At 49.3% G+C, this 12,712-nt stretch overlaps 2 protein-coding genes across 2 annotated transcripts in view; one reads left to right on the forward strand and one right to left on the reverse strand.

The window, feature by feature from the left end:
* Positions 1 to 288, reverse strand: part of MRPS11 (mitochondrial ribosomal protein S11) — a 7,064-nt gene extending 6,776 nt beyond the window's left edge. Inside the window, exon 1 of the mRNA XM_034784160.1 lies at positions 149 to 288. Within this exon, the coding sequence (XP_034640051.1) occupies positions 149 to 201 (53 nt within the window). The 5' untranslated portion in view covers positions 202 to 288. The remainder of the gene's footprint in view (positions 1 to 148) is intronic.
* A 9-nt stretch (positions 289 to 297) lies between these two features.
* Positions 298 to 5,928, forward strand: MRPL46 (mitochondrial ribosomal protein L46). The gene is made up of 4 exons (XM_034784161.1): positions 298 to 558; positions 1,782 to 1,968; positions 3,769 to 3,942; positions 5,488 to 5,928. Exons 1-4 carry the CDS (start codon positions 325 to 327, stop codon positions 5,736 to 5,738), a joined length of 846 nt encoding a protein of 281 aa, XP_034640052.1. The 5' UTR covers positions 298 to 324; the 3' UTR covers positions 5,739 to 5,928.
* Positions 5,929 to 12,712: the final 6,784 nt, after the last annotated feature.

Genomic DNA, 12,712 nt, shown 5'->3' on the forward strand with positions numbered 1-12,712 from the left:
GCCCCGCAACTCCCAAGGCCCCGGCCGGCCGCCCGCTTCCCCCACCAGCCCCGCAACTCCCAAGGCCCCGGCCGCCCCGAACGCAACTCCCGACCTGCTCCCCCACGTCCCTGGCCGCCTCCCGCCGATACCCCCATCTCCTCGTTACCCCAATCTGGCTCCTAAGAACCGCTGCCAGGCAACCACCAGCACCCGGGTCATGGCCCTTCCCCGCTGCCGTCCGACCCGCCCCAGAGCGAGGAGCCGCTGGCCCAACCCGACAGGCGAGGGGAAAGGTCAGCGTCGTGCATTGTGGCCTATAGGAGGAAAGATGGCGGCGCCCGGATGGCTCGGTGGCGCGGTGCATTGTGGTCTCGAGGACAAATGATGGCGGCCCCCATGCAGCGGGTGTTGTACGGGGGCGCGGGGCGATGGAGGTGGGCGCTTGGCCCTCGTTGGGTGTGTGCCTCGGCCGCGCCCCGGTGGCGGCTCGCGGGTGCGCTGTGTCTGCAGAGGCTGCCTAGCATCACGCAGGCCCTGAGCCCGGAGGAGGAGGCGATGGCGCAGCTGCTGCACCAGGTAGCGGGGTGGGGGGGAGGCGACCCGCCTGGGGTACTTGTGGGGTGCGGTGGATAGGGGAGCGCAGGCGCTGTATCCTGCTGTGCCTATCGGAGCCGCTCCTATCCCCGCGCAGCCCCTGGCACTGAAGCTGGTCCAGGGCTGTGTTGGCCACATGCTGTGTTTCCCCTAGAGGAGGCGGCTGGCTCCCCTTTTGTCAAGCGCAGGCGTTTCAGAGCTGCGGAAAAGCAGCTTGTTGTGCCCCTGGGCTGGGACCCACCTGGAGAAGTCCCCCATCTAAAATGCAAATAGCTTACAAAGCACAAAGTTAAAACCCGGGTTAAAATGACCCTTTGTAACTGTACCGGGGCAAGACGCAGGCTGTGCCCCGGGAGCTTAGGCCCTTTGATGCAGGAGTTGCTGGGGGACGTTGCATGGGCTGTGATGTGCATCCTAGATGATCCATCGGAGTGTCCCCTTCTTGCTTTAAGCACTAGCACTATGACTTTGCTTCCATGAGGAGTCAAGTATCAGAGGGGTAGCCGTGTTAGTCTGGATCTGTAAAAAGCAACAGAGAGTCCTATGGCACCTTTAAGACTAACATGTATTGGAGCATAAGCTTTTGTGGGTGAATACCCACTTCGTCAGATGCACTTCCATGAGGAGTGTTCTAGTATATGGATGTTGTGGGGAGTGGCACACTACCGGTGGCCTTTGAGTCATGAGCTCCATGCCCCCGCATGTGCTAGTGGGCGATGGGATTCCACAAGTGGTGGGGGTGACTTGTTGGGATGAGAACACTCTTTTCTGAGGCAGTAATGACGCCAATGCCTGGCTGTAGTTCTAGAAGGTGATATCTGCTGGATGTCACACTGAGGCCATGTTATTGTGAAACTCTCAATTTTTGGGTTTCCTGATTTATGTGCATTTAGATTCCAGACTACAATATTGTGCTAACGTATTTTTTGTAGTGAGCATATAGCTGTATTTACAGTGGGCTAGCATCTTCTTATGTCTTCAATATTGGATGTGTTCTCTGCACAGTGTAACTTTAACCTCCTGGGGTAGAGCTTATGCTCTGGGCAGAGAAGTTATTCTCCAGCACAAAGAAATCAACACAAGCCCTGTTTGTGGCAATAAAAATTGGTTTATTCTCTCTGTGTGACCTAGGATAACAGCGCTGGTAACTGTGACCCATAGTGAGGCTCCTGATACTTGACAATTCTCTATGATGTCCTTTCCAGATAGAGGTGGAGAAAAGCAACTTTTCAGACCATGAGATCCGTCGCATGGCGGAAGAGGAGCAGCTACAGAAGAGGAAAGACAATATACATGATGAGGAAGCTGTGCAAGCTATTGTGTTGGCCCAAGACCTGGAGGATGCCTGGGAGCAGAAATTCCAACAGTTCAAAGCTGGCCCACGAATAACAGGTTCTGATCCAAGTTATCTCAGCTGAGCAAGAGAGGGATGGGGTCTCTCTGGTCTATCTAAACATGATTGACTTTGGTACAGTGGAGTGGAGGTGAGGCAGGGTGCTGAGCCCTCAGGAAGAGGGAGCTTCCATGGGACTCCCTTGACCCCTTTCAGCTATTATAGGATGAGTTATCTGGTCTATGAAAGGAGCTGTATTCTGTTCCTTTATCCCCTCTCAAAGGTTCTGTGAGAAAAGTATGGAGACTGGTTATTCTGTCCTTATCAGAAAAACCATGACCAGACTGACTCCCAGTTGTAGTTCACAAGAGCACACAATATTAGTGTTGTTATTATGTAGGTCCTACATAAACGTTGACTCTTAGTTATTAGGCACTAAGTTGAACCAGAGACTTAAACTACTTGCTTTAAATGGTCTTTTTTTTTAAAAGAAGAGCATCTCAAGTGCAATCCTGCTTTCACTTTTATGAGACATGAGTGAAAATTAATGGATTCTATCCAGATCCGCAGGTGACACCTATTCTGTTGTATATAGGTTCTTATACTTTGCTCGGCACCATAGTATCTGAGGGCCTTCCAGTAGTGCATTAAGTAACATGACTAATGTCCATCATATGCTGTTTGTTCTCTCATCTCCCCCCCCCCACAGTGGGAGAAGCATGTGTAGTGAAGTGTTTTGAGAACATAAGAACAGCCATTCTGTGTCAGAACAATGGTGGTTCTAATCCAGTATCCTGTCTTCTGACAGTGGCCAGTGCCAGATGCTTCAGAGGGAATGAACAGAACAGGGCAATTTTGAGTGTTCTATACCCTTTTGGGTAGTCCCAGCCTCTGGCAGCTGGAGGTTTAGGGGTACCCGGAGCATGAGGTTGTGTCCCTGACCATCTTGGCAGATAAGTTGATGGACCTGTCCTCCATGAATTTATTTAATTTTTTTTTTTTAACACCATTATACTTTTGGCCTTCACAACATCTCATGGCAATGAGTTCCACAGGTTGACTGTGCACTTTGTGAAGAAGTGCTTCCTTTATTATTATTATTTATTATTTTTTAAGCTGGCTGCCTATTAATTTTGTCCAGTGACCCTGTAGTCCTTGTGTTATGTGAAGGGGTAAATAACACTTCCTTATTCACTTTCCATACACCATTCATGATTTTATAAACCTCTATCATATTCTCCCTTAGCTGTCTCTTTTCTAAGATGAACAGTCCCAGTCTTTTTAATTTCTGCTTGTATGGAAGTTACCGTATCCCTAATAATTTTTGTTGCTCTTCTCTCTACCTTTTCCATTTCTAATGTATCTTTTTTTGAGTGGGGTGACCAGAACTGAATGGAGTATTCAAGGTCTAGATGTACCATGGGTTTATATAGTGGCATTATGATATTTTCTGTTTTATCTATCTCTTTCTTAATGGTTCCTAACACAATTAACTTTTTTGACTGCCACTGCATACTGAGCAGATGTCTTGTTTTGGTAGGTTTTTTTTTTTTTTTTAAATAAATATACCTATTACTATGGGCCTATGTTAGAAAAGGCAAGGTCAAAGAAATGTGCCTTGCACTTGGAGTGGAAAGTAGCGAGGTTTGTGATGTTTCTTATTTCTTGGGGGAGTTTATTCCACTCTCCCAAGAATTAAGAATCATTTGTACCTAGAAGCATCACTCAGAATTGTTCCATGTGCCCTTGTTGTCAGGGGTCTGAGAGAGAGGAAGGCTTGGGCTCTGACGAGCTAGGTCCTGGCTGACCCCATCCCACTTGGAGACTATCTGTCTCTAGAATCTGTTCTCTCTTGGCAGATGCTGATAAGCGCAATGACCGGACATCTTTGAACAGGAAGCTGGATCGGAACCTGATGCTTCTGGTCAAAGAGAAAGTCGGCAACCAAGAGGTGTGGCTCCTGCCTCAGGCAGAGTGGCAGGCCGGAGAGACATTGCGAAGCACTGCAGAGAGAGCCTTGGCTACTCTCTCAGGTAAGTCATCTGCTGTGCAGCTGCTGCCACCCCTTCCTGTCCCCATTGCTTTCTCTTGTATATGGTCTGCTCATACTAGCATTATATGAGCATACTGGCCCTTATACTCCATTAGGATTGGCTAGAGAAAGGACATGTAGCAGCAGAGGGGGTGGGTTGCACCCAATGGGGTCTTTGAGGAGAGTTGTGTCTGGGTAACGTTGATGGGAAGCCCAGGGTATTGCCCATTTCAGGGGGAGTTGCTCTACGTTCCAGCTCAGCTGCTAGTGTACTGACTCTGTACGGGGGGCGCTGGGTGCCCAAGGCATGTCTACACTTATGGCGGCATGGAGAGTACAGGTACCCACACATGCAGCTGCAGTGAAAGGGAGGCTGCGTCCACACTTAGCGCTGCAATGAGTAGCTAGGCACCACAGAGAGAGACTTTGGCAGTGGGGATGCAGTGGGACACTGCAGCTGCTAAAAAAAATAGCAGCGTAGACAGGGGATGTGCTGCTTAGTATGTAGAGAGCCTGTGTAGAGTCTATACCCGGGGAGGTCAGGCATGTAGGGCACTCTACTCACCAAAGCCATGCCTCACCATCTACCCTGCCATTTATACCCCTGGTGTGTGTGTGCAGTGCCCGTACTCTGCACACCACCGTACGTGTACACATACCCTAAGAGTAAGACTGTTGTTGTTGGTAGCTGCAGCGAGTTGGCCCGATGATTTCTTCAATGTGGCTTTAGGGTCTGCAATGTTTCAGCCCCAGGGACTGGCTCCTGAATGGTATCTAGTGCTGTTGTGGGGGAAAGGGCTTCTGTCTCCACCACACACAGCCCATTAGCAGCCTTTCTTGGCATGAAAAGCTTATCCCAGGGTTTCTCAAACTTGGGACGCCGTTTGTGTAGGGAAAGCCCCTGGTGGCCCGGGCCGGTTTGTTTACCTGCCGCGTCCGCAGGTCCAGCCGATCGCAGCTCCCACTGGCCGAGGATCGCTGCTCCGGGCCAGTGGGAGCCGCTGGAAGCGGCAGCCAGTAAGTCCCTCAGCCCGCGCCGCTTCCAGCAGCTCCCATTGGCCTGGAGCAAAGAACCGCGGCCAGTGGGAGCCGCGATCGGCCGGACCTGCGGACGCGGCAGGTAAACAAACCGGCCCGGCCCACCAGGGGCTTTCCCTATACAAGCGGCGACCCCTGTTTGAGAAACCCTGACCTATCCTCAGCAAGGTCGCTTCTTGCTTCCCAGCAGGGGAGCACTGTGGAAGCAGCACAGTTAGCCTGACAAAGGTCGGGGGGCACTTTATGATCCACAGGATCACACTACCTCTGGCCAGTCCTTGCGAGGGGTTGTTGGGACTCTAAAAAGAGCCCCTAAGAGGGAGGTGTGGCACAGTGTGGACCTGCGGGAGGAGGTGCTCTTGCTAGAAAGAGAGAACAGAATTGAACCAAAACTAAGCATGACGTGTCCTGTGCTGTTCCACTGTTACCCCTATACGGCAGCTGTTATCGTGTGACCTGATCTCTTGCTTTGTTTTCTTTCCCCCTCTGGATCCCTGGGACCTCACAGGAAATTGCATCCAGGCCAAATTCCTAGGGAATGCACCATGCGGGCTTTATAAGTACAAGTTCCCCAGGGCCTTCAGGACAGAGGGCAGTGTGGGGGCCAAAATATTCTTCTTCAAAGCCTTCCTCCAGAGCGGTGATCTGCTCCAGGCAGAGAGGAGAGAAGACTACGTGTGGGTCAGCAAGGGGGAGCTGGGGGATTACTTGAAACCGGACTACCTAAAGCAAGTCAACAGATTTTTGATGGACCAGTGAAAGACAGGGCTGTGCTCCAGGCAAATGGGGAGGACACAAAAGAACAACTTCAGACAGGTGCACAATGCTTAGCATGGCCTCTGTGTACAGAGAGTGGCGTTTGAACCTGAAGAAGGATCCAACCTCCCCCTTGTTTTCTGTTCCTCTTCTCTAGGCTTGTATCAAATAAATACTAAAACCTCTGCTAAGTGAAGAGTGTTGTGCTTATGTTGCATCCTCTAATGCCTCCTTTTCCCCTTCCCAGCTGTGCCATTCCCTAGGTCTGTGGTACCTCTCTTCACTGGATCCCTGTAGTAGCCTGAAGCTCAAATGGTCTCTCTGAAAAGCTGTACTCTTCCTTTAGCAGCTGTTCCTCAATAAGAGAAGCAGTGAGTGAGCTCCCTTTACTTGCTTAGGTGGGACGAGACACTGTTAGAGGGGTAAGAAGGGGATTTACCAATTAGTTGCATTGGGAGACCTGGCAAAGGACCATGTTTAAAGTTCCCCATTTTTAAACTCTGTGTCCAAGCCTCTAAGTCCTTAATCTCCTTCTAGGTTATTGTGGCCCCTCTGGGGAGGAGGCGCACCTGTCAATGTGCGGGGGAATAGCAGCCATCTGCTTCTCTAAGGAATTCGGCTCTCATTGGCCTGGAACGTGGGAAAGCAGCATCTTCAGTAACACACTGGACCCTGTTGATGCAAATTGTACACATTGCTGAGCCCCACCTATCCTCCTCTTTAACTTACCAGGGGGTCCTTTGACCTCTCCAGAGGCAGCCACTGTAATTTATCTAACGAATGAGAACTGTTCTAAGCCAGTGCTGTGTATTAATTTGTGGCATCTGTGCCTCAGCAGAAAGTATGTCTGAGTGGCCGCCAGGATATGGTGGCTGAAGACAAACTGTCCTCTCAGCAAAGTGGAGCATCTGCGCCTTATGCTCTGAGCCATGCCCCAGGAAATGTTCATGCTACAGCTGAGGACTTGGCTCCTCTTCTATTTCTATCTGCATGGGAAATTCACAATGAAAGTTAAACAGCTTAAGTCACATGCAGCTGTTTCATCCCTGTCTGTGGCACTCCCAGTCCTTGTAAGGATGTGGCAGCAGGTGGTATGTTGGCCACCTACCACACAGCCCTCTTTCTTTAGCATAAAGACCATCATGTGGCTTTCCTGTCGCCATTCTGACAAGGCTTCTGTGAGGCCATTGCAATCCTCTAGCGCAGAGGTTCTCAAACTGTGGTCCATGGACCACCTGTGGTCCGTGAGCTCCATTCAGGTGGTCCGTGGACAGTTCCTTCTAAGGTACGCACCTGGGTGGCTGCACACAAGAGAAGGAAGGGCCACCCACCTAATGAGTGGAGACCTGCAGGCATGGCTCCACTAATGAGGTGCCTGGACTCTGGAGAAGACGCACATGTAAGGTGAGGTGGTGGCCTTGGAATAGGGGACAGGTGGGAGGGGGCAGTGGGGTGGGAAGAGGGGTGGGGGGAATTTGGGATGTGCAGGGCTATGGTGGCCAGAGAAAGAGGTGACTTCCCAGCTCCAGGGCTGCAGCTGCTAGGGAGAGATAGTCCTCCTTCCCAGCCCCAGCTCAGGGGCTACCGCAGCGGGGGAGAGGGAGAGACCCTCCACTCCTCAGCCCTAGCAGCGGGGGAGAGAGGGCACATCCATCGCATTAGAAAAGTAAGACTACTGATATTAAAATATGAATTATGTGCTTTTATTTGTAGAACCAAAAAACCCTTTAATTATTAAAGTTTTTATATATAGCGGTTTTATCCAAAGCGCTTTACAATAGTTAACTAACAGTACAAACAACATTGGGAAAGATCATTAAGTAGTCCACCAAGACCCTCAGCAATTTTCAAGTGGTCCGTGAAAAATAAAAAGTCTGAGAACCACCGCTCTAGCGTGTGAATGAAGCCGGCCACACTTAGAAGCAGAGAAAGCAGAGCTGCTGCTTACACCCTGCCCTTACCTAGTGCCCGACTACCTTCTCCATCCCATCAGGAAGTTCAGCATTAGAGTTGCCACTTCACAGATAGGAGACGGTAGGGAGGGGACATGACTTATCCAAGGCCAGTCTCTGTCAACCTGGGTGTAGAAATCCCCAGCTCCCCATTCTTATGCACAGCTTGTTAGGCCAGAATTGGTAACCCTACGGGGTAGTGCCTCTGTTATTTACAGTCCGACTTCAGATTACAGGGTAGGGGTGTGATTTTTGAAGACTATGTCCCATCCTTGCGGGGCTCTGCCTTACCTGATGGTCTGATTTCCAAAGGCATTTTCTAACTGAAAGCTTTGCTGACTGTTGGGCTAGGTATGGATCTGGTGCTCGCTGCATTGTGTGGGGCAACAACCTTTTCAAGTGGCACAGGGAGAGAGGAAAGAGCAGTTCTGAATCATCTAGGGCGAGTCAGGGCTTCAGGGGACCAACGTGAGATTGCTATATGTATTTTGTCAACCCCTGGGGATCAGTCGAGCTGCAGGCCACAAATTAAAGCTGTTTAATCACCCCATAAGCAGTCAGAGATGCAGCCTTCTGTTTTCGAAAGCCGGGGAGTTTCGAAGCTGCAGGCTGGTAATAAATTATATTAAAAACCCCTCTCATCTTAGATTGCCCTGGGAGGCTCAGGGAGGAGCTGGACCATCGCAGAGAGACCAGGGAGCGGGAGAGCAGGCTGCAAAGAGAAACTAAATAAAAGCAGAGTATATGCCTTGGGTCTGAGCTTAGTTTGCTGAGGTCTGGTGACTCCAGCTTCACTGAAAGGGGAAAAGGGTTGGACTTCAGCCCGCTGTGATGCTAAAAGCTGCCTGCAGCAGGAAGAGATGGGCACTTCTTTCCATCCGTGCTAAGCACCTGCGTTCTCAGTCCCCTGCCTGTCAGGCACACCTCACAGTGGGGTGTTCCCGGTCGCCATGGCAACTGGAGGCAGACCAGATCTTTGTTCTCAGCCTGGGCTCAGAGCTGCCCCTCAGGAAGGACTGTTGGAGCTCTGCCTCCACACAGCTCGCTCCAGAGTTCCCTTTGCAGGGTTTCTGAAAGACTTTTAACTAAATGTCTCTCTCTTCCTTGGCTTTGAGGTTTGTCAGAACAAAAAGAATTCCATTTGGCTTTGAGGCGGATTTGAAGGACAGCAGCTCTCCCCAGGACCCAGCTCCTAGCTGGCAGGTGGGTGAGGTCCGTGCCCAGGCAGGTTGCGTGGAAGCTGCCTTCCCTGAGGACAGGCCAGAATCAGTGGCAACTTTTTTCAGCACCCCCATATGCGACCCCTATTCCCACAGCTTGCCTTGCAAGCAGGAAAGTTTCATGGAACTGCCTGAATCCCCAGGGCAGGTGAGGTCTGAGCTGAGACGGCTCCAAAGCATCCCTTCTTCCTGTAAGGCCTCAGCTGCCAGGAAAGATGGCAGCTCCGACGACTCTTCTGCTACCAATGAGGAGTTTATCTCTAGTGGCTCCAGCTCACTCCTCATTCTGTGTGGTCAGGCCCCACTCACTCTGGACTCAGCAGCAGGGACCATGGGGTGAGGTGATTCAGATCCCCTTCCCTAGGAGATAGACCTACCTCCCTTCCCCCTTCCTGCCTCCAGGGGTCCCACAAGAACTTGTATTCTCTTTGGGGGGCCCATTAACAAAGTAGTCGCTGAGGCTATATACAAAGTAATATGTCCCTCCCTCCTTCCAGTGAGAATATCTTCAAACTGCTTTATCTCAGCAAGTGTTCCCTTTGAAACCTCTCTGCTCCTCTAGGCTCCAGCTTAGATTTCACATGAGGAAGAAGCCATTACTGCCTTTCCAGAGAGGTGGAAGACTCAGGCTGGTATTCTTTTGTGGGGGAAAAACATCTAGCCCCATAAGCTTCTGGTGACTTTTTGGATTTCCAAGTTTGGGCAAACCCTCCCTCTATGACCTTAACGATGGGTCTTTATCTGTGAGTCACTCACAAAAATGGGTGCTTGAGATAATCAGGGAAGGCTATTCAATAGAGCCCATTCGTTGTCCAAGGATCAAATTTATCCTTTCCCCAAAGTGAATTAATATAAATCAACACTAGTAACAACAAGTCTCTTTGTAGAATCTAAAGATGAAGGGTGCAGAAGTCCATTTCCTACACATTAGAATGATAGAACCAGTTTCAGGGAAGACATATTTTGGAAAAGGCATAAGATTCTTTGTTGTACAAAAAAACATTAGCACACAGCCCATTTTAGATCTTGGGTCTTCCATCATCCACGAGGAAATCAATATTCCATGCAGAAATACTGAAATCAATCCTTGCAGCATTATCACCTCCAAACTCCGCAATATGAAAATACACCTCCAGGAGATATACCGAAGGTATGCACGGGGAGAGTCACCCAGGGATACTTTAGGTTCTGCTACCACAAGAAGCATTTTCAATACAAAGCAATCCCCTTTTGGACTCAACTTATAAATGGATATATAGCCCAATGTTTCATCAACCTTCCTTTCAAGTGAAAGGGATACATATCTACCCTAGTCTGGATGATTTTCTTATGTTAGTAATGGCTCCTGGGCCTTGTGTAAAAGCCTTCAGGCTTTGAGCGAACAGGTGGTAGGCCCAATTACAGCATACTCAGAGCTCCAGTAACTAAGTCATCATCAAAGATCAAATTTATTTCAGAAGAGAGACGGAAGAAGATAGTTCACCAAACATTAGCACACCTCTCCTAAGATAAAATCTCACTCAACTCCTGGGCTAGCTGGTTTCATGTGGATACCCAGCACAATTCTTTCTTTGCTTCCAGACAGCAATTGCAGTAAATCAGTATGTAAAGATCTTCATCCAAATCCACTACTTGAATTCACCAAGAGATGCTTTCTTAATATTTTTACAGCTGTCTGATGTTGAGTCCAGAGAAGCTGGTGGTCAGTACAGATAGCAGAACCCATGTAGGGGGCACATATCTGAACTCCTGTCTGACTTGTGGGGGTGAGGGGAAGAGCTGAGGTCCAAGGAGGAGACATGGAGTATAACTTGGCACAGAAACAAGGGAATGTAACCTAGATCATCTCGCTGTTTGGTGTGTCGGAGGCCAGGCTGGAAGCCTGTTGATGGATCTATTTTAATTTTCCGACTGGACTTTGATGTAGAGATACTACTGTGTAAGAAAGAGACACTTGATAGTGGATGCTGTGCTCCCCTTATCTCAGAGGTGGACTTAAAAAGCTTCGTTTACATCTCCCTGCCCCCCTTTACCACTGAGAATTGTTCAGATAAAATGTTTGGTAGAAGAGTGTTATGCAATGGGGTGACCCAGTAACCTTTAAGTTTCTTTTCAATCCTACATGGGTAAATAGAATCCTCTGCTTCCCTAGGGATGGTTTTCTGCTTTGTACATCCCACTGTGAATGACAGTCTGACATGGGGGGGGGCCCGAGAGGGAAAATTCACAATTTTTATTCCAAGACCCTTCATTGGAGTATTGCATTGTGCCCAGGTTTTTCTCTGGCTACTGCTCACTTGTTAGGGAAAGGGAAGAGGACCTTCCTTCCAGAAATCCCTGAGCTTCATGTCAAGGTTTTGCTGCAAATTGCTTGAGTGAAATAGCACTTTTAGAAAGAAGTGATTTTTCAGCTTTGGCAGTTATCATTCTGGAGAGTCCTTTCCAAGGGACAGTCGTAAGCCCAGGCTCAACAAAGATAAGGTTGGCCTCCATTTGCCAGGGAGACTGAGAATACCCACTATGAAGACTTTCGAACGTGGAGGATCCTAGAACTAAAATTCACAAGTAAGACAAAGATTTTCCTTTTTCCCCCCTTGTACATGTCCAGGAGCCAATGGTCTCTGCTGGTCAGAACATGAGCTCTGGAGTAGACCATGAAGAGCTCAGGGAGATGAGTACAGTTAGTGTGAGATGCTTAAAGCACAATCTTTGGAGCCTGGTTCTTTGGGAGTGTTGTGCTGGGGAAGGTCCTGCACTGACACCCCAGCCACCTGGTCTCCTCCTGTACTTAAATTCATAGAACAGGAGAAAATAAAACCTCCATCGCAAACATGTCCTCAAGCTTGCCCAGATTGAACATTTCTAGGGGGAAGAAGGGAGACCAGTCTCCAACGCTCATGCAGGCCTTAGTCTCTCTGCTGACAATGTTGACAAGGCTGTTGGAGGTCGCGATGGGTTAGTGCTGTAGACACCCTTGAATTGGCTAATTTGGGAGACGGTATGCAGTGTGACAAGAGCTAATCCTTCACTCCTGGATCGGAGCGTGGTTCCATCCTGCTCCACTGAGCTGGGAAGGATGAGATCTTGTTCATTACACTGGTAGAAACTAGGGTTACCAGACAGCAAGTGTGAAAAATCAGGACAGAGGGTGGGGGGTAATAGGAGCCTATATAAGAAAAAGCCCCAAATATTGGGACTGTCCCTATAAAATCAGGACATTTGGTCACCCTAGTAGAAACAGCCCAGGCCATCTTGTCCTTTGCCCTCAGTTCTGGGTATCTTTCTGCTCTGATTTGTCCCTTCTTTCCTGGGAAAGGAAAGAGAAAACGAGGGTTGGCTCCCACTCAGCCCTATGGCCCCTCCTTCCCCAGTGTTCCCATCACCCAGGAACAGGACACGCCTTTGGACGTGCAAAAAGTCATGGCAAGCAATCCTTCACATTTTATTGCATTAACTCTCCCATCCCAACGAGTTTGAAAACTGTCCAGGAGCGGGTCCATGACTGGTAGATTTTTGGCCCCAGCCCCATGTTCCCCTGTCCCATCCCTGCATTTACAGCCCCAACATTCCTGTGGTGTGAAATGCCAGTAGGAAGCATGTGTGGTGTAGGCGGGGTCTACAGGCCTCTTGTTGGCATCTTGGCTGGGCCTCAGCTGTTTTGGTTTTTGGTATATTTTAATGATGCTATATAAGGTCTCCTGTGCACTCTGTTTTCCTTGCTAGAAGAAAAGGTGGAGAGAGACGGCTCTAGACTTATTGGTAGTCTCTTTCTCGCTCAATTAAAGCCCTCTGAATCTTATTTGTG

The sequence above is a fragment of the Trachemys scripta genome, chromosome 10, assembly GCF_013100865.1.
Source record: "Trachemys scripta elegans isolate TJP31775 chromosome 10, CAS_Tse_1.0, whole genome shotgun sequence".
NCBI lineage: Eukaryota > Metazoa > Chordata > Testudines > Emydidae > Trachemys > Trachemys scripta.